Below are 21,835 nucleotides of genomic sequence, written 5' to 3'. Positions count from 1 at the left end.
ATTTTGTGGAACAATCCAAAAAGGTGAGTTCTCTGATCAGACTTTTTTGGTTCTGATGAAAACTGCGTTTGAGATCCTTACAGTAAAGTCGGTGTAAAAGACGTCATTTCCGTCAGAAACTTCAAAAGTATGTTCGGTCTCTTCTGCTTTTGCTCTGTTTTGTTCCTATATTGAAGAAAAATGTCTCAAAACTGTCCCCTGACGACAGCGCTCTGACGCTCTGTGCTCTGGAATTCTGTTCTCAGATCAGCCTCAGTCCTAATACCACAGTTGTCAGGTCATACTGAGGCCAAACATTCAGAGCCCTGAGGGAATGACCGGGGGAGCAGGACGTAGAGCTGGTTAAACCGTTTTTTTTTTTTAAAAAAGCCCTAAAAAAGGCCCGGGGGGGAAGGAAGACACCCTAACCCGTCAGAGGAGCAGGTGATTCATTAACTTCTCTCTTCCATTGCACCTGAGGCAGAGGAGGAGCAGTTCAGCAGGGTGTGTGTATGTGTGAGTGTGTGTGTGTGTGTGTGCGTGTGTGTGTGTGTGTGTGTGTTTGTGTGTTTGCGTGCATGTGTATATGCATTTTGTAACGACAGAAGAGGAGAAATGCAGCAGGGTGTGTGTGTGTGCGTGCATGTGTGTGTGTGTGTGCGTGCGTGCATGTGAGTGTGTGCATTTTGTAACGACAGAAGAGGAGAAATGCATCAGTTTGTGTCTGTGTATGCGTGTGTGTGTATGTGTGTGTGTGTGTGTGTGTGTGTGTGTGTGTAAGAGTGTGTGTGTGTGTGCGCGTGCGTGTGAGTGTGTGCATTTTGTAATGACAGAAGAGGAGAAATGCATCAGTTTGTGTTTGTGTATGCATGTGTGTGTATGCGTGTGAGTGAGTGTGTGTGTTTGCGTGTGTGTGTGTGTGTGTGCGTGCGTGTGAGTGTGTGTGTGCATTTTGTAACGACAGAAGAGGAGAAATGCAGCAGTTTGTGTGAGTGATTTTTGAATGACTGGCAGACACATGGCCGTATGGAGCTGCTCTCCCACACGGTCATTAGACTAATGAAATTCCCTCTCTGCACCGGCAGCCAAAATCACTATATGCACTGCCCAACACTGCCCACTGCCAACTGCTCCTCAGCAACTCAGTGTGCAGAGTGCTCTGTGTGTGTGTGTGTGTGTGTGTGTGTGTGTGTGTGTGTGTGTGTGTGTGTGTGTGTGTGTGTGTGAGCATATGTGAGTATATATATATATATGGGTGATTCTTCACCTATGGTCATTTTTGTGTCCCCGGAGGAAATAGGAAAAACAAAACAACATTTCTACATTTTGTCACACTTACTTCTCACCAAGAGGAACTAATAAAAAATAAATAATAGCTGAGTCATTAATTTTACTGTATAATAAGAGGCCTTTTATATATTGTTTTCACTATACTGCCTTTGTCCCTAAGCTCCACTTTGGACCTTCAACCTGCTTTATGTTGGATTTAATATTGAAATAATGTTCATTTCAAATACAAATTAGACATTTATGTCTATTTTAATGAAATATATTATGTACTGTAATATTTCTTCACATTTTCTTGTATTTTTCATAAAAAGAACCCCTGTCACTTGGGTTCTCTGTCATTTCCACCACACAGTACAAAGTGGAATTCTGGGATCAGGTTTTAGGGTTTGTATACTGGTAGCTATAGCAACAGCCACTCAACAGGGGAACATGTGGCTTGAGAAACGAATGACCTCCATGGGGGTAAAAAAAGGAAGAAAAATCAAGGTAAATATGAGTTAAATTGAGAGTATGTTTATTGGGTGTCATTTCCAAACAGCTCATATTTCATATGAACATAAAAACTACTGGACCAATTTCATTTAATATTTTACTGTATTTAATGTTAACTCAAAAACTAACATTAGCAGGCTAACGTGCGATTGTATCTTAGAGACGTGACAAAATGTCATTTCCACAACAGGAAATGATGACTTCCTCTTTATTAGAATGAAATATGTATTATTGAACAAAAGCATCACAGCCACTCTCAGGATGTGATTCTGCAGCATGGAGAAATAACAATGCAATGCATTAAAAAAAAAACAAAAAAAAACCAAAATGCTAAATGCTACAGTTTACCTGACCAAAATGGACCATAGTTGAAGAATGATCCATATATGCTGTGTGTGTGTGTATATATATATATATATATATGTGTGTGTGTGTGTGTGTGTGTGTATAGAGAGGGAGAGAGAGAGAGAGAGATGTATATATCCTCTGGCCAGTCAACGCTCCATTTTTAGATCACAGTGTTCCCTTGCTGGTTATTTAATTGGGGTTTTCCCCTGGTGCCTGTTAATTTCCTTGTTAAGACTCTGCGCGTGTGTTTACTCTTTGGTTTCCCTTTGTTCCCAGTGAGTTATGCTGCTCCAGTCAGTTTTTCCTGTTCCTGTTTCTCTCCCCGTCCCCTGTCGGTGTCTCAGTGTCGACGGTCCCATCTTGGCCCGATTCCTGACCTTTCATTTATTGTCTAGCCCACAGTCGCCGGTTTCTCATGAGCCGACCGCTGCCCTATCTTGTTTAATGTGTTGGGTTGAAGTATTGCATCCTAGTCTAACTAGTCTACATAATCAAATCAGCACTGTGTAAGTACAGTCAAATGGACTGACCCACAGGACAGTCTCCTGTCAATACTCTGCTCCCCCTGTCCTTACATTTCCACTCACAGTCAACAGTCACCACTTCCCCTCTGACTCACTGACATCCCAGCAGCACACAGCCACCCAGGGCCTCTGGTCAAACCATCAGCATGTGCAGAGAGAAAGACAGAGAGAAAGACAGAGAGAGAGAGAGGATGGAGGATCATGTAATACAGATTTACATACATATTTGTGTATGTACGTGAGTGTACATTATGGGAGAAAGAGAGAGAGAGAGAGAGAGAGATGGGGAGAGAGAGAGAGAGAGAGAGAGAGAGAAATGGGGAGAGAGAGGGAGAGGGAAGAGAGAAGGGGGAGATAGTGATAGTGGATAAAAAGAGAGATATATACAGAGAGATAGAGACAAAGATAGAAACGGTTACTGGGATAGAAAGAGAGAGCGAGAGAGAGAGAGAGAGGTAAATAAACTGATGATGAGTGAATGCTACATTAAAGGGGTGAGTGAGGGTTAAGGAAACATCTCTCTTTCCGTGCTTATGAGTCTGCAGAACATGTGAATTCACACCACAGCAATACTACATGAAACCGCCCTACATAAAACTATACTGCACAAAACTATACTGCATAATATTAGAATGTATAAAACTATGGTGTATAAAACTATAATATATAAAACTATACAGCATAAAACCATACTGCATAAAACTATTGTGCTTGAAACTATACTGTATAAAACTTTACTGTATAAAACTATACTGTATAAAACTATAATTTATAAATCTATACTGCATAAAACTATACTATATAAAACTATACTGTATAAAACAATAATGTATATAACTATACCGTGTAAAACTATACCGTATAAAACAATAATGTATATAACTATACCGTATAAAACTTTACTGTATAAAACTTTACTGTATAAAACTATTCTGTATAAAACTATATTTTATAAAACTATACTGCATAAAACTATACTGTATAAAACTATACTGCATAAAACTATACTTTATAAAACTATACTGTGTAATACTTGTACTATTCTGTATAAGGCGAAACTGCATAAAGACGGAATGTGAGAAATAGCTGGAATTGTGGAATAGCTTCATCATAAGTCCTTGTTACAAGTGGCTGATCTAACATTAAAATGAGACTGATTGGGTACTTTTAGTGCAAAATAACACACAAAATCAGCGTTACTATTTTTTCTGCCTGTTTAGACGCAGCCTTTTGTAGAGTGGGTAATGAATGCTAACTGAGCACAAATCATTTCTCACATAAGGCCATCCCATTTCCACAAACACACAGCTAGCGTGTGTGTCGTCTGTGCTGCAGTAGATCTGGGAACAGGCTTTCAAGAAATGAAAAAAAATAAATAAACACACCAAGAAGCAAGAAGGCAAGGTTGTCTTTTAATAGCAAAACCTAGAGATTTGAGCAAGTAGAAATTTCATTTTGTGCATCAAATGATACAACACCACACTGAGCAATACAACACTTAGTGTAAGCCAGAGTTTCATTCAAACTAGGGCTGGGCAGCACAGCTGTAAAATCCATATCATGTTTAATTTTTGCTTCTTTGTTTGTCAAGTTTAATTAAATAAATCAGTTCTCTTTGCAGTACAGAAACGTGTGTTTGTTTATTTTAAAGTTTAATGTTTTTAAATGTTTTTTTCTCCTCTTCAGTTAACCTACAGGTCAATACTAGCCACCGACCAATTCCAGAACTGAACTTGTTTGTTTGTTTTTGTTTGTTTGTTTCTTTCTTTCTTTCTGTCTCTCTTTTTTCTGTGTTGAGAATGCTTTTATAAACTTGATGCTGTTGCCAACATTTGTAAATTTGAAACTAATGTTTGTTTTTTGCAGACGAACAGTTTCGTGTACGAACAGTACAGAAAAACTCCTACTGCAGCACACCTCTTACTCAGGATAACTGTTCCACTGCCCATCCCTGATTCACCCAGTGCTAGTATAGTACACCATTACATGATATCATTAACAGACAATGAAGCTGCAAGGGGGAGGAGTTTCTATAAGCCACCTGTCAGTCAAAGTTCAATTCTAGCTATTCGTTTTAGACAAAAAAGTATATGAGCATCAACACATACTTCCAAAAAGACTTGTCGCAGAGCTAACAAACAAACAGCCGCAGGCTTGGTCGTAATCAAAACATTCACTTCCTTGGACCTTGTGTTGGCTGTTCCCAGTTCTATGTAAACAGTAGTATTTGACAATTACGACTACAGCACTGTTTGAAAAATAATATAAAATGAACCGTTTATTGTGTCCTGGTTTAATTCCCAAAAAACAAGTAGAAACAGTACCTGTTAGTGAACCTGTGACATGCATGATTCACGAGACAAAAGTACGACTATCTTCTTCTGTTTTCTGTTTTGTTTTGTTTTTTCTTCTCATCATTCTTCAACAAGTTTCTAGATAAGTGCATGTCTAAGGCAATATGTGATGTTACTGACTGAAACACTCGTGTGAGCGGTCTGTAGAAGTGTGTGTGTGTCTGAGACAGGGCGGGAACGGGAATCGGGCCGACGTCTGGGAGATTATGCTTTGACGTGATAAATATGAATTCGCTTGGCGTTCAACAGCGTTCCGACCCCACTGTGTATGGACACAAAAGCATACTGACGTCAGAATCTTCCTGTGACCTTAAAAGCTCACAGATGTGTTTTACATTCAGGCACTACATTCTTACTGAAATGGCTTTAGTCAGATTTTTACACGTGTTTCTTCACTGAGATCAGGGGCTGTAAAGACGCCCGGTCTTTTTCAAGGCCACCGCCCTGGGCGTGACAGGGAGGAGAAACCCGAGGCCAGCAGTCAGACAAAAGGCAACAACGTCAGACCAGACAACCCTCTGATAAAAAAAAAAAAAGTGAAAACCCCCAGAGGGTCCACCCGGAATTCGAACCTGCAACCTGAGAAATCGTGCTGTATCTCTTTTACAACCATACAACTAGAGACTGAGGTCAGATCTGCCTAGTAGACTCCCTGCTTTCTGCTTATTCAGCTATTAAGACTACATGTTCCATGATTCTCCTCTTCTCCAGCTTTTTTTTTTTTTTTTTCAAATCTTCTCCATACGGTGTCTTAATAGTGTGTGTGTGTGTGTGTTTGTGTGTGTGTGTGTGTGTGTGTGTGTATGTGTGTGTGTGTGTGTGTGTGTGTGCGTGTGTGTGTGTGTGTGTGTGTGTGTGTTTGGCTGAAGCGGGAGGATTGGGGGAACAGATGTGGTCTATGTTTTGGAGGGTACACACTTCCCCAAATGCAGGTGGAGAACGCCCTGTTTGTGGAGACGTAGCAGGTGCTCGAACTCAGCGGGCATGGAGTGAACATTCTTCTTGCTCTGCCTGTTGTCGTAATAGTGGTTAGTCAGTGGAACCTGCTGTCCGAACGGGTGCCGGTCGAAGGGCCAGAACCCGTAGAGATGCACGTTGTTGCAGAGCTCCAGAGCCAGACTGGTGACCATCAGCCCGGTACTGAGGCGCATGGACCGCAGGCCCTGGGCGTGCCAGTACCGAGCCAGGCAGGTCAGGTACTCCGGGTTGAGGAAGATGGGTTTGGGACCGCCGCCAAAGTCCTCCAGGGTGTAGACGGCACGCAGGGAGAGGGGAGTGTTGTGTCCGTAGGAGAAGGCCGGGAGGAGAAGCATGGAGGCACTGAAAGGGCGGAGACTCTCCATGAAAGGACGGCGGCGCTCCATCAACCCACTGAACCTACAGAGAGAGAGAGGGAGAGAGAGAGAGAGAGAGAGAGAGAGAGAGAGGGAGGGAGAGAGGGGGGGGGGGGAGAGGGAGAGGGAGGGAGAGAGAAAGAGAGAGGGAGAGAGAGAGAGGGGGTGGTGACAGGGAGAAGTAGAGACAGAGTGGAAAGAGTTGGGATTTAGGGAGAGGAAAGAAAGAAAAAGAGAGAGGGAGGACGGGGAAGGGATGGAGGGAGGGAAAGACGTTATTATGAGCGAGGGAGGGAGGGAGCGGAGTGAGAACAGATGACATGGAGTAATGGGGTGAAAAGGTAACCGTGAAGTAAGCGGGCGGGGCCGGCACATTAGGAATCTTTGGCATTTTCACGTCCCGCTCTCATGAAACATGTTTAAGGATCTAATGGGTTTTTTTTTTTTTGCTCCTTTTATTCTGGCACACAGCCTTTAAAATCTGATGGGCAGACATCCATTCTTTGACATACTTAAACTCTGTGAGATCCGAAAATCTCGGGCTATATCTCTCTACCTGTTGTATTATTCTTTATTTTTTTTATCGTGAAAACCTCATGTCATAAAGGAATATGATAAATACTATCCTCTCCATCTCACAGGCTACTAGTCCTGTAGGACTATGGGAATAAATTACACCAAACACAAATTTCAATCAGCAGAAAAACACTAGCAGATCTTCACTCCACTCCAATTAATCAAAGATGAACAGAACACGAAGGAACTAAAATGATCTGTTAATTAGTCAGGGTTTAAAGACGATTTGGCGCATTTCCCGAAAACAACCCTGGCCTTTTCCAGCTGTGAGTCACCAACCAATACCTAGGGGTGACACTTTCTTATGAAGTTACTCAACTCTCCTCATTTTTCTCCCATTACTGCTGTAGGATATTGCATCAGCTGAGATGAATTTCTTTCTTTTTTTTTTAACTGACATTCTCTCTGAGAATCCTTGTCGTCATGGTGATCCGTCCTACATCTGGACATGGTTAGCATACAATCTTGAACTATTGTTGTTTCTAAAAAAAAAAAAAATCTGTTTCATATATCAGTTCAGCTCCAGAAACAGAATGTTGGTGTGAATGCCACAGTGTTTGCTCCCACACTATAAATGTGTGTGTGTGTGTGTGTGTGTGTGTGTGTACTCTGCACAGTTAGGATTAAAACCAGTAGAACTCTTTGGGGGGGGCTCTCTCCTGGGGAGTAGCGCAGAGTGTAGGACAGGCTTATGAGGGTCACTCACATCGCTCTCTCAAAATAAAACATTTGGACTGTTACATTCAATCCCTCACATCTCTCTCTCAAAATAAGACATTTGGACAGTTAGCCAAACATCTTGTTAGCAACATTAGCTCTACGGTATATGGCAGACGGTCACGTTTTCACATTTGGCGATCCGGTGTTCCACCAGTGTAGAAGTTTATCCTCGCCCTACCAAAAGTGTCTCTCATGCCTGTCACTGTGGTGTAACTTTGATACCAGAGTCTCATGTCTGTCAGTTTAGTGTCACAAAAGCAGAAGATGAGCTAACATCCCGACGTCACATCTCTCGTTAAAAGTCACTTTCTTTTTAAACGAAGATTTAGCATTCAGTTTCGCACATAGTCTCAATATTAAAAATTACAGATTCGAATTGAATACAAATCGGGAGAGAGAGAAAGAGAGAGCGAGAGAGAGAGAGACAGAGAGAGAGAGAGAGAGAGAGAAAGAGAGAGAAAGTGAGAGAGGGAGAAAGAGAGAGAAAGAGAGAGAGAGAGAGGGAGAGAGAGAGAGAGAGAGAGAGAGAGAGAGAGAGGGGTACGCAACACAAACAGAACACACTTTCCCCTTCTCCCCAGTTCTGTGTGAAGAGTGGGTTTGTTGTTTGTGCGAGTGAGGCCCTCGCATTTCATTTGCTGTTGCTAGGTTACGTGGACATTACATTTGAAAGCAGGCAGGGGCATTTGGGAATGAAGCACAGTGTCTATAATTCTCCGGGGTCAGAATTCAGGCGCCATCCGTTATTTGCCAGTGACGGTATCTCCTCAGATGACCTGGTGCTGACCAAAGGACGATGGGTTCCTCCTTACGAAGCCTCTTTGCTTTCAAGAGTTTTGCCAACACGAGTAAGTTTTTCCTCTGTAGTTATGAGTGTTTCAAACCTGATACACTGTAAAGCTGCTTTGTAACAAGGTCTATTGTAAAATGCACTGGACAAACGGTATTAACTTGAAATGAACCGAACTGAACCCATGTCGATCCAAATTCAGCAGAGTTGTTCAACATCACACAGACACCGAACGTGCACACTTACTTCTCCAGGAGGATGCTGGGATTGGCCGTCACCAGGCCTGTTTTGTTACCCACGTCCACAACATAGCCGTTCTCCACGGGGGGAAGGTTACACCTGGATAGTGAGAGTCAGTATATTGAGAATACATGAAACCAGATAATACGAGTCAGACCTGAGTCAGATAAGAGTCAGAATGACCAGGCCCTGTCCCAGTGCTCTTACAATGCCTCCTTTAACATGTGTTCTTTTGTACTTTAGTTAGTACAGTTCTAACAGTACTGAGTCTACTGAAGCACCACTAAAACCATGATATGAATGCCTTACAGAGTCTTTTGTACTTTAGTTAGTACAGTTCTAACAGTACTGAGTCTAAAACCATGATATGAATGCCTTACAGAGTCGTTATCAAAACTGCCATTTGTCCTGCTCAAAATCGCACAAAAGCATAACGATTACAGATAACAAAGTAATTATTAAAAGTGACGTTTGGATGTGAGAAGCCGAGACCTGATGACAAAGGAGGCGGAGTCTATCATCTTTCCACAGCTGCTATTGGTCAAGATGCCTCCGTTCCCCACAACAGCACAGGTGTCCCAGGTTTTATTTCCAAAAGGCTGCACCTTAGTGCACACAAACACAACACACAAGCAATCAAATACCTATTTCATATTTACCATCACGAAGAAAAACTCAGCTATTCAGTTTCTTTCTTTCTTTTTCTTTCTTTCTTTCTTTCTTTCTTTCTTTCTTTCTTTCTTTCTTTCTTTCTTTCTCCAGTTTTGGCTTACCTTGGCGAACGTGCTGAAGAGAGCAGGAGACACCTGCAGTGGTTTTCTCTTCTCTCCATCGTACGTGATCTTTGATCCCAGTGGTGTATTGGCTTGGGTGACAACAGCCTTGGAGACGCCGTTGCACTTGCTATTTAATGACGCCCTGAAAAATAAGAATTGCGTCAGTCTCATGCCCTTCAGACCTCCTGGGGTCCAGACGCTGCTCTAATGATCCCCCAGAGCACGACAGCATCACAGACACGGTGTACTGGTGTGTACTGGTGTGTACTGGTGTGTACTGGTGAGTGCTAGTGTGTGCTGGTGTGAGATGAAATGTCCTGTTTGCCTTTATTATAATTTCATATCATTTCACAGTGGAGAAATCCGTTCCGTTCCTTATAAGGGTATGTTAGAGGACAGCCAGAGATCTGATGGTCACAGACCCATTGGCTTTGGCACTGATGTGAGTCATGTGATTCGTCCCATGCAAAGACAACAATGTGAAAAACTTGAAGCGAACCTTACAGAGATTCGAGCCTTGACATATTCACTCACCAGTCAGTAAGCACTGAATCGACCAGTACACGTGTGATAAAAAAATATGAATACTGAATACTGAATCTCCAGGGTTTGTTTGTCTGTTTGTTTGTTTGTTCCTATAAAATGTTTCTCATTCTAACAACACTGACACACTGTCAGAGACCATTTTATGGGTTTGAGTGACCTGTCCTGTTAAACCGCCCCTGGCCCCGGGGCGGGGCCCGGGGCGTCACATTAGAGTCACATTAGAGTGGACGGCCAAAGCGCCAGTCACGTGGCCTCGCTGAGGGATGGAAGGGGATGGGGACACAGCTACGGTTAAAAGTCGTATAATTCAGAGGTCAAGCGATGTTTGGTCCTTCCCTCCCTCCTCCGACGCACACTGTTGCCACGGTAACCTGCGACAGCGGCGTTCCACTCTCACGTTCCCTGTAGAGGCCGTTGGAACGGTGCCATCGGACAAACAGAGGGACTTCAGTGGTGCAGCGCTGACGGAAGCTGTTCAGTAGCCTCTGGGACTGTGGGTTTGAACTCCAAACGTGACCAATCAATGATCTGCGTTTAACCCCAAGATCTGCTCTACATGACTGTCCGGGCGTGGGTTTCTGTGGTTATAGACGTCCATTAAATAAATAAATGAGTAATGGGAAACTGCGCGGCGAGTGTGGTCAGAAATCATATGCCGTAGTTTTGTTTTTTTTTTTTCGTCTCTCAAACAGCTCTTTCTGGTTCTGTGCAAGTACTTTGCAAATATCTTTACTTTTCACCGTGTGACTACAGTTACAGCCGAAAGCTGTTTAATTAACCTACCATGGGTTAAGGTCCCTCCTCACTGGAGGGCAGTTAGTTTCCATGGCAACAGGCAAAGCCTTGTAGATCTGTGGCCGTTTTTTTTTTTTTTTATTTTGTCTGGGGTTGAAACGGACACAAACTGGTGGAGGAGTTTGGGAGACATGAGAGATTCTCACACACGTCGCTCCTCCTAAAGAGATTTCTCTGGGTTTAACAAATTCCCACTGACAGACATCCATAGTCCATGACCAGGTTATAGCTCAACGTCCTAACACAATAAAGATACAGCCCTCTTCCCTCCGTACACGGACACAAACACATCCTCTCAGGTCGGTCCCATAGAGTTCCCTGTTTCTATCCATCTACTGGCGTTTGGAAGAAAGCAACAACATGGAGGCTAACAGCAGTAGCTTGGCTGTAACCTGTTTTCTACACGTGTGTTTTTACAGTAACACTGTGACTGCAGTGACTCGCATCACAACCGTGAGTCACTACTGCACGAGGGGTTCCTGGAGAACGTGCTTCTCGCGTCGGCTGTGATAAAGCAGGCGTGACTCATGGTGCGTCCGGCAGCAGAAACACGAGTGGAATGCATCTCTCACTGTGACTCTGACGCTCTGCGCGTCTGCAATGTTCCTGTTTACGATGACCTGCCAAGTTTGTGTGTTCTCTTCCCTTCTATGAAATACAGACCCGATCACACACACACACACACACACACACAGACACACACGCACGCATACACACACACACACACTCACACACACACACACACACACACACACACACACACACACACACACCACTCAGCATCTCACACATCAGACATGGAACAGCTCACACACACACGCACACACACACACACACACACAAAAACACACACACACACAAGCATCTGTTCTCTTAAACCGATTCACTGCTCTGAGAACTCGCTCAGAAAGGAAAGATCGTCTGGGTTTACATATGTTCTGATGAATAATTGATCATTTATGAGAATATGTCATTGCACCATTCCCCTTTTTTCTATTTTTTGTGCTTTCAACACATCAACACTGTCAAGTAATCTCTATAAATAATGATTAAAAGTAATTCATCACTATTTTATTAATACTATTATCAGTGGCCTTTGTTTTAATGATGTTATTAAATTATTGAATTTGTTTATGAGCAGGTTTGAATGAGCCCTTGTTTGGTATGTCCTCCCCATGTGATGTGCCACCTGACTGATGTCTGTGTGCCGTCTGCTTACGAGTGTCTGTTCTTCTCTATGAGTGGCTCTATTTCAGTCCAGTGTTTATAAATGTCTCTGACAGATTTGTGCTTGTCACAATCACCTTCACTTCCCCTCACCGTAACCTCTGTGTGCTCTAAACCAGCCGCCCCTCCGGCTTCCGTGGTTGCAACACTCTGACCCCTGACGGGGCACTAATCAACCAGCTCTCATGCATGTCGGTTAGAGTTTGGGTTAAGCAATGTTATGCTAATCTTCAGCGCTTTCAGCTGGCTTTTGATTGGACAAAACTGTTGTGGACAAACTCCAAAAACCACCGATCGCAAACTGTGAGGTTAAAATCAAACCTCGTTACAAATTCACTTTTCTTGTCTTCTCCTGGACTGGAACACATCCATGTTTCTCTTCTCATTTCACCTGTTTCACCTGCACCTGTTTCCCCCACTAGCATAATGGCGTGCACTCACCTGTGCATTTCCATGACTAGTTTGCCTTGTGTGTTTGCTTTTCTCATGCATCCAGTATGGTTTTTTTTTTTTTGGTTTACCCTGGACCTGACTGTGTTTGTGAATGATGAGGGAAATGAACTGAATTTGTCAGTCAAATTTAAGGAAGAAGTGTGTGTCTGACAGATCAGTAACTGGGGCAAAGGTCATCGTCCACATCTTTATAGTATTAGCATTCTTACTTTACTGCCCCCGCTGCTCAAAGCACAGTTGTTAATTGTTAGTAGAGTAATTAAATTCAATTCAATTAAATTAAATTAAATTAAATTAAATGATGAAAATCATTGCAGTAATCTGTATTTTGATCTGTAGAATCACCCATAAAGCATATGTTCGTTCACCTTCCCTGCCAGTAGTTTTCATTATAGTGTCTATAATATCAGTTAACTGAGGACGTGAAGCAGACTAGCAGAGCACAGCCCGATCTTAACATGGGCTACAATCAGTGCTCAGTTTACAAAATTTCAAATGCAATCAAATTAAACTGCACAGTTTGAGTGTGTGTGTGTGTGTGTGTGTGTGTGTGTGTGTGTGTGTGTTCTCACCTGAACTTCTTTAAGTTGGCCTCTTGTTTTCTCCATTTGGGATCATAATCTGCCACTGCTTTCTTAATGAAGGCACTTTCCCTGAACAAACAAAAACAAACACACAGAAACACACACACACACGCACACACACACACACCACACACACATACATACACAGGTGAGAATGTGTAAGCTTTGTTCTGAGGTAATCAGTGAAGGCGGGTGAGGTCATTGGAGAAATCGGGTGAGGTGATTAGAGTAATCGGTGAGGTGGTTAGAGAAATCGGGTGTTGTAGTTCATGGGTTGACCAGAAGTCCACAGATACAGCAGCCTTTCAAGAATCCCTGAGTTGTAATGCAGTGAGTTGTAAAGCAGAGAGTTGTAATGCAGTGAGTTGTAAAGCAGTGAGTTGTAATGCAGTGAGTTGTAAAGAAGAGAGTTGTAATGCAGTGAGTTGTAATGCAGTGAGTTGTAATGCAGTGAGTTGTAAAGCAGTGAGTTGTAATGCAGTGAGTTGTAATGCAGTGAGTTGTAAAGCAGTGAGTTGTAATGCAGTGAGTTGTAAAGCAGTGAGTTGTAAAGAAGAGAGTTGTAATGCAGTGAGTTGTAATGCAGTGAGTTGTAATGCAGTGAGTTGTAAAGCAGTGAGTTGTAATGCAGTGAGTTGTAAAGCAGTGAGTTGTAAAACAGAGAGTTGTAATGCAGTGAGTTGTAAAGCAGTGAGTTGTAATGCAGAGAGTTGTAATGCAGTGAGTTGTAATGCAGTGAGTTGTAATGCAGAGAGTTGTAATGCAGTGAGTTGTAAAGCAGAGAGTTGTAAAGCAGAGAGGGGTCAGTTCAGGGTTTGTCCAGTAGTCATTAGATGAGTGATTATTCTAATATAATCATAATATAATTAGACATTAGATTAGTGCTCTGTGCCCATACTTGCAGTCTTTACAGGAGTCTGGCTTATCGGGCCCAGAATGCTTTGCCTTAGAGAGACTGTTAAAAGTGCTGTGGGCAAAACAGAGAGAGAGAGAGACAGAGAGAGAGAGAGAAAGAGAGAGAGAGACAGAGAGAGAGAGAGAGAGAAAGAGAGCGAGAGAGAGAGGGGGGTTAACATTTAACTATGCATTTTATAAAGACTGTAAAAGAAGCCAAAAACACACACATTAACAGACTGTGAGAATTTGGACAGTAGTCTGCAAGTTTTACTAAAAAACAGAACACTCAGCCAAAACAAGAACTGTGAAACACATTCACAACCAAATGAACAGAACTGAATTTCATAACCAAATGAACAGAACTGAATTTCACAACCAAATTAACAACAAACAAGACAATTCCACAGGACAATAGAGAATTTATGTACAAATAGACAGACAGACAGATAGATAGATAGATAGATAGATAGATAGATAGATAGATAGATAGATAGATAGATAGATAGATAGATAGATAGATAGATAGACAGACAGACAGATAGACAGATAGATAGATAGACAGATAGATAGGTTGTTTTTTTATAAACACATTCAGGACTGCCATTGTGTCAACCTGTCGCTGCCTTTTTATCGAACGATTGAGATAAGTCCAGATCATGGTGAACCAGATCGCTCTGAACCAGATCACACTGAACCAGATCACACTGAACCAGATCACAGTGAACCAGATCACTCTGAACCGGATCACACTGAACCAGATCACTCTGAACCGGATCACACTGAACCAGATCACTCTGAACCAGATCACATTGAACCAGATCGCTCTGAACCGGATCACAGTGAACCAGATCACAGTGAACCAGATCACAGTGAACCAGATCACTCTGAACCAGATCACACTGAACCAGATCACACTGAACCAGATCACAGTGAACCAGATCACTCTGAACCAGATCACATTGAACCAGATCACGGTGAACCAGATCACAGTGAACCAGATCACTCTGAACCAGATCACAGTGAACCAGATCACTCTGAACCGGATCACAGTGCTGATAAAAAGTGGATTCTGCAGCTTCCCAATAAAATAAGACAAACCCTGTCTCCCTCTTCCTCTCTTTAATGCTCATACACACACACACACCTTTTTTTATTTTCTTTCCTCTCTGTGTGTGAAATAACAAATGATTCTTTAAGTGTGATCCTATGTTTTAGCGCTTTCATATTTTACATGTAGTTTGTTTTAATTAGAAGAATTTCTCTCATTTTCCATTTTTTTCCCCATCACCTTTTCATCAGCTGGGTTTGAAATCAGAAAACTGCATCAGCAAACAAGAGCAGGCTTTTTTTTGTTTGTTTTCCCAAAATGCCATCCTGAGCCGACCCAGGTGTCACTACACCAAAGCCAGCTCGGTGGGGCTGGAAAAACAGGATTTGATTAGTAAATGTGACATGGGTTTGGCCATGTGTTTTATGTCAAACAGAACAGAAGACACACTCAGAATAGTGGACACAATGCAGTCGTCACACAACCCCGAACAACTCAGACACATGTGTCTCCAGTCAGTCAGTTTTGGGTAGAGACATATAGACAGGGAGCTCTAATACAACAACAGCTCTATGTTTTGTTTGTTTGTTTGTTTGTTTGTCTGATCTTAGAAACATTTCAGTGGTTAGGCCCTGTCTTATGAAAAGTTTCAAACACATAGATTTGCGGTGAAGAAATTGCCATTGCATTAAGGTGACCTCACATTTCCTTCAACAACAAAGCTTTGTTTTAGCAACACAGCACACGCACGCACACACATACACACACACACACGCACGCACGCACACACATGCACACACACACATGCACGCACACACACACACAAAAAGTGTCATGCTTAAATTAGTGAATTAGTGTTTATTAATAATAATAATAATGATAATAATAATAATAAATAATAATAATATCAGTGTTCAGGCGGTGTTGCTAGAGCTTGTAATCAGACTCTGAACACTGTTTGTGTCACCCCTGCATCCAGCCAACCCTGTGTACTGCCACACCGCATGGCCCCACTCCACCGCATCCTGGTTCTTACAGTTCCCTGTACCTCCCTCGCCCTGTCCTGGTTCTTACAGTTCCCTGTACCTCCCTCGCCCTGTCCTGGTTCTTACAGTTCCCTGTACCTCCCTTGCCCTGTCCTGGTTCTTACAGTTCCCTGGTTATTACAGACCCAGGTACATCCCTGGGCAGGTACCCCTCTCTGTGTCCCATGTAGAGCCAATAAGAAGCCAGTCTATTCTCTACACTGCGTCCAATAAGAAGCCAGTCTGTTCTCTACACTGTGTCCAATAAGAAGCCAGTCTTTTTCTCTACACTGTGTTCAATAAGAGGCCAGTCTATTCTCTACACTGCGTCCAATAAGAAGCCAGTCTGTTCTCTACGCTGCATCCAATAAGAAGACAGCCTGTTCTCTACACTGTGTCCAATAAGAAGCCAGTCTTTTTCTCTACACTGTGTCCAATAAGAGGCCAGTCTGTTCTCTACACTGGGTCCAATAAGAAGCCAGCCTGTTCTCTACGCTGCATCCAATAAGAAGACAGCCTGTTCTCTACACTGTGTCCAATAAGAAGCCGGTCTGCATCCCCTGTATCCAGCACTGTCTCACAGTCAGCCCTTCATGAGGCTGTGAGTGTTTGTCTGAACTTCTGATTACTTATCACCTAAGACTTCCTTTCTGTGTCTAAAGATCTGAATCTGAAATTTGTGTGAGACACTGTGGACTTTGCGTTTTCTCTGTGCTGATACTTCCTGTTTGATGTCAACTCTGACCTGTAGTTATAACTGAAGCTTTCTGATTGTGTTTTGGGGTTTTTTTGCATTTTTGTTGGATTGCATTGAAATAGTTCATTACTGTTGTATTGTACATTACAGTACCTGAACTAAACTACAGTACCTGAACTAAACTACAGTACCTGAACTATATAAAACGTCTGGCTGTCTGACCTGCTTTTAGTGTCAACCCTCATTTCTCATACTGTTGTGTGACTGTCACATTAACACTCTTGGAGTCTGGTCCTCTCCTGTCCTTGCGCTGAGATGTTTGGATCGATGACTTGGCCAACAGATGGTAAAAAGCCAGATGTGTTTTCTTAGAAAACGCAGACAGGCTAAAAATGAAGTCTGAATGAGCAGTGCATAAATTAGACCAGTATAGACCAGTATAGACCAGTATCTCATTCATGTCGAGACGGTGAATCTGTAGCACACACGGCCCTCGTGCCTCCTGTTCATCAAACACAATCACAGACACGCTGAATCCTCACAGGATCAGGGCAGAATGAGGATGTTACTGAGAAGGGTGGAGCACAGAGAGGTTTCATTCAACTGATTAAAAATGCGACTAACACTACTCATATAGAACATGCAAACTCTGTGTGTGTGTGTGTGTGTGTGTCTGTCTGTGTGTGTTTGGGTCTATATTTCATAGAGCTTTTGGAGATCATGTCTTTGTCAGTTACTGAATGAGACAAAGGTGACACTTTGCATGTCCCTGCAAGATGAACATTTTAACCAAATGTGCACCTGCTGGTGTGAAGACAAAATTTGCCCGAATGTTTTGGTTAAAATCTTAAAGTAACACATGTAACCATGCAAAGTGACAACCAGCCAAGTAAATAAAAAAGAAAGAAAAGAAAACAAACTATGTGTGTGTGTGTGTGTGTGTGTGTCTGTGTGCTGGTCAGCATGCGGATTACCTTAATTCTTTGTTCATGAGTGTTTCTAATCCTCATTCCTGTGGGGCTTTTGTTTGTTGTAAAGACATAAAAAACAGGCCACGCCAGTCTGTGTTTTAGCCTGCACACTACACTGTCACTAAACCACAGGAAAACTCTTCTCAAAGTGACACAAACTCAGCTACTGATCTATAATCTCAGCTCCTCTTCCGTAGTCAGCCAATATAACACAGACGGTTCTGACACATCCTCCACAACTTACCACGGGGTGAAACTATAAGCATTTCTTACTCTCAAAAGCACAGTAGTGCAGACAAATAGACCTACTTATAATATTCAAAAACGATGAGTGCATTCCCTTTCTATCAGTGTCCTGGTACTGTTTGTCCAGTGACTCGAATACTCAATTTTTTTTTTTAAATCAGATGATTTGTGCATCATATGTCAAAACCTACCCCGTAGCATGTCTATCAAAAAGGTTGTATGGAAAGCATCTACTGAAATCCTTGTGTCGGACAGAGCCCGACCTGTATGGGCTGATGGGATTGTTAAATGACACACGCCAGAGATGGTCTCTTCTGCAGTCTCTCTCTCTGTCTGTCTGCCTGTCTCTCTCACTCTCTGTCTGTCTGTCTGTCTCTCTCTCTCTCACTCTCTCTCTCTGTCTGTCTGTCTCTCTCTCTCTCTCTGTATCTCTCTCTGTCTCTCTCTCCCTCTCTCTCTCACTCTGTCTCTCTCTCTCTCTGTCTGTGTGTCTTTCTCTCTCTCTCTCTCCATGACTCAGAGTCTCACGCTGGCATCGTGACCAGTCAGGCCGGTGGTACTGACCAGTAGTACGCTGGTGTAATACCAGTTAGTTGCATTCAGACACTTTGAAGTGGAAAATATTCTTATGCCTGGTTAGTAACTGTCCATTCTGCCTTTAGGCATGAAGAGCCTTAAGACATAATCCTGCCTTTTGGGTGGTTTTTTTTTTTTCATTTTTTCATTTAAATACGGTCCACAGACCTGTCTAGAGTTCTTAAATGGAAAGGACAGCGTAAAGACACGGGTCACGTGATCTTTTTTGGCGGTTCATCCCGAGGGTTGTGCGTGAGCAGAGTGCAGCGCGGTGTGGTATCTGATGCATTGCCAAATCAAATTCATCAACCTCACTCAGATACGTTAACCCAATTCAATGCTCTGATTAAATCAAACAAATGCTCACCCAGGTGAAGTTTACTCACGGGCTCAGACGGACACATTCACTGTACCCAGTCAAGTGTATGAGTATGAATAATGCATGTACCTAATGTTTTGAAGTGAAGTTATTGTATCCATGGTTTTCTCACATTTTTTACCATGTTAGATAAGCAAGCCTGTGTAATTCACTTAGAGATGGCTCTGTGACTGTAAACACATACTAACATGTCCTGGGAGTGCGAAGTCTCTGTTCTTACATTTGCTTTATGCTTTGTCTTGGTCTTTATCATTTCCAGTTATGCCCAGCTCATCTTCATACAAGACCAGTTTACCACCAGACCAGTCTATCTATCTACCTACCTATATCTATATGTATATCTATCTATCTATCTATCTATGTGTGTGTGTATATATATATATATATATATATATATATATATATATATGTCTATCTGTTTATCTGCCTGCCTGTCTGTCTGTCTGTCCGCCTGTCGATCTGTTTGTGCATCTACCTAGCAGAGGTGGGACAAAGTCATTGTTTGGTAAGTAACAAGTAAAAGTCTCAAGTCCAAACAATGAAGTCCTGAGTCAACTACCAAGTCAAGACAGAGAAGTCCCAAGCAAGTCCCAAATCGGGGACTACCAAGTCCAAAGTGATTCTGGTCCCGCATGTTTTACATAGTGCCGTCCGTTTGCTGTTTATAACAGCGTAATCTTTGAAAGCGAATGCAGTAATCCGATGTCTCATTTCCTTATCTGTGCGCCAATGCCTCTCTCTCTCTGCTGTGCATGTAACGTCATCAGCGTTCTGAAGTCCCACGGGAGCAAGAATATTAGTAAATAGCTGCACAATTTTTGATGAATAAATGTAAGATGAATAAATGTAATATTTTTACCTATGAAATATGTCTTTAACTTTATATGTTCACTCAAGAGAAAGTAGGTCACATTAAAACATGTGTTTTGTCCTGTGATGCCTCCGTCAAATTCTCCTGTCTATGCATCCCTAACTGTCAAATTTAGCTCTTTACCCCCCCCCCCTCGGGTTACGTCCCCCTCCCCGTCTGTACCCCTCTCTTCCCTAATCATGGTCAGATGGGGACGTGAGACATGTGCTCCCTGTGTTTGGAGTCATTTCCGTCAAATACAAGACGTTCTAATAAAAGGCCCAAAGACTCAAATGGACTATTCCAGAAACTCGTGACCTGTGGCTATATTTGATCATTTTATGAGTCGAAGAATTTCCACTACAATGGCACCTTTATCAATTGTATCAATTTGGGTTTTTTTCCCCACTGCTAATAATACTGTGTCTTGTCCTCCCTCTCAGATATTTGCAAAGAAGTGTTTTATTGTTTTTTGTTTGGTTGGTTGGTTGTTTTTTAAAGGGATGTTAGATAGTCTGGCAAAAGTAAAATTCAAAACATGAACATGATATATATATATATATATATGAGTTTCTAAACATTTTAAAATAGTTTCACCTCAATATTGATCTTTAGTATTAAGCTCTTAAAATAAAAACATGAAACTGGAAAATCGAATTTATCATTTTTCACTCCTGTGCCAATGAACTGATGGGGCTTTTTTTTTCCCTTTCATTCAGTGTAAATCTCCCTCTTTCTGTCTGTGTCTCTGTCTCCCTCTCCCTCTCTGTTTGTCTCTCTCTCTCTCTGTCTCTCTCTCTCTCTCTCTGTCTCACTGCCACATTTTAAGGCAGAGAGTTTAATGTTCACTTTGACATGAGAACATTGTTCAGACTCATTACTCTGAGGGCATGGTTCATACGTCATCTATTCAAACTCACGTTCAGTTTCGACACACTCTGCATTCACTTCACCGTCACTTAAATCAATAACATGTGTCCAGTCAAGACGATCAGAAAGTTCCAGAAAGTTCTAAAGACGAGAACCAAATAGACTTGACAGAGTCTGGTCTCCGTGACAACGAGTGAAGAGGTTACGGACTGATTCTCCGTAACACTCTTGTAAATCCACTAATGACACCGGACGGCTTTGTGTGCGTGTGCGTGTGCGTGTTTTGAATGATGCATTGCCCGTGGTAGAAGTACTGTGCACAAACAGAAAAAGTACAGAAATAACCTAAAATAAGATTATCTGAACACACACGCTAATTTATATTAACATTCACAACAGTTCATACTCTTCGGTCCAAAGTAGCTTAGAAAAGAGCATAGCAGATAGGTTTCAGGCAATGTATGTGAATGAAAAGAGCCCCAAGCTGCAACTGTGTGTCGAGACTGATAACTGTAAAATGTTACACTGGGAATACGCTGATGTTAAAGACAATGTTTACGAATTTGAAAAGAGTGAGTTAAGCAACAGCTCCGGGAAATGTCATCTGGTGTAACCGCAACTTTTCAGGTTACACAACTCTTGTTTTGGTTTGACAGGTCACTGCTGTGTTAGTCAGACAAACGGACAGGAATGGAATTTGCCGGAAAAAGGAATATCCGAAGAGGATTAGACAGTCACTTACCTTGGGCTGCTGAAGATCCAGAGCAGTAGAGGACACGAAGAACACAGTGTGATTATCAGAAGGAGCTTCAAGAACAAAGCCCTCATACCTCATGTGTACAAACTCACACACACACGCACTCACACACACTTTGCCTCAGTCATTGCTAACAATGACTAACAGTGAATCGAGTACACACACACACACACACACACACGCTCAGTTGAGCTCTCTCACATCAACACTCTTAACTCTGAACTTTGCTGTCTTCATCTCTGTCCTCCTTGATCAGGTTGTCGAGATCTTTTCATTGTCGTTTCTGTCCATTCTTTCTCCTCTCCTTGCCTGTTTTGCTCTTATACTCTCTCTCTCTCCCACACTTGTGTGGTGATTAATCTCCCCGGTCTTTCTTACTGGCCTTATTTTTCCACTCTCACTTTCTTTCTCTCTCTCTTTCTCCCTCGCTCTCTCGACACGCCTCTCTCTTTCTGTCTTTGACTTATCTTTGCATTTGCCCTATCACAGTC

The 21,835-nt window shown here is 42.3% G+C and overlaps 1 protein-coding gene across 2 annotated transcripts; it reads right to left on the bottom strand.

Moving 5' to 3' along the window:
• Positions 1-5,837: 5,837 nt before the first annotated feature.
• st8sia6 (ST8 alpha-N-acetyl-neuraminide alpha-2,8-sialyltransferase 6) lies at positions 5,838-21,510 on the bottom strand. 2 transcript variants are annotated; one of them, XM_030793749.1, is made up of 7 exons: positions 21,330-21,510; positions 13,927-13,995; positions 13,017-13,097; positions 9,421-9,565; positions 9,140-9,252; positions 8,654-8,746; positions 5,838-6,364 (listed from the first exon to the last, which is right to left on the bottom strand). In XM_030793749.1, exons 1-7 carry the CDS (start codon positions 21,413-21,415, stop codon positions 5,884-5,886), a joined length of 1,068 nt encoding a protein of 355 aa, XP_030649609.1. In that variant the 5' UTR covers positions 21,416-21,510; the 3' UTR covers positions 5,838-5,883. The 2 variants fall into 2 exon arrangements, with proteins under 2 accessions (XP_030649609.1, XP_030649610.1); XM_030793750.1 differs by lacking the exon at positions 13,927-13,995.
• Positions 21,511-21,835: the final 325 nt, after the last annotated feature.

Source organism: Chanos chanos, chromosome 16 (genome assembly GCF_902362185.1).
Source record: "Chanos chanos chromosome 16, fChaCha1.1, whole genome shotgun sequence".
Taxonomy (NCBI): Eukaryota; Metazoa; Chordata; class Actinopteri; order Gonorynchiformes; family Chanidae; genus Chanos; species Chanos chanos.
Note: the sequence above shows the minus strand (reverse complement) of the source record. Positions and strands in the feature narration are given on the sequence as shown.

Coding starts and splice junctions, on each gene's coding strand:
- st8sia6 (XM_030793749.1), bottom strand. CDS start 21,415: ATGAGGGCTTTGTTCTTGAAGCTCCTTCTGATAATCACACTGTGTTCT. Junction 13,996..21,329: donor TGGATCTTCAGCAGCCCAAG/GTAAGTGACTGT, acceptor TTTTGCCCACAG/CACTTTTAACAGTCTCTCTA. Junction 8,747..9,139: donor TCCGCCTCCTTTGTCATCAG/GTCTCGGCTTCT, acceptor CTCACTATCCAG/GTGTAACCTTCCCCCCGTGG.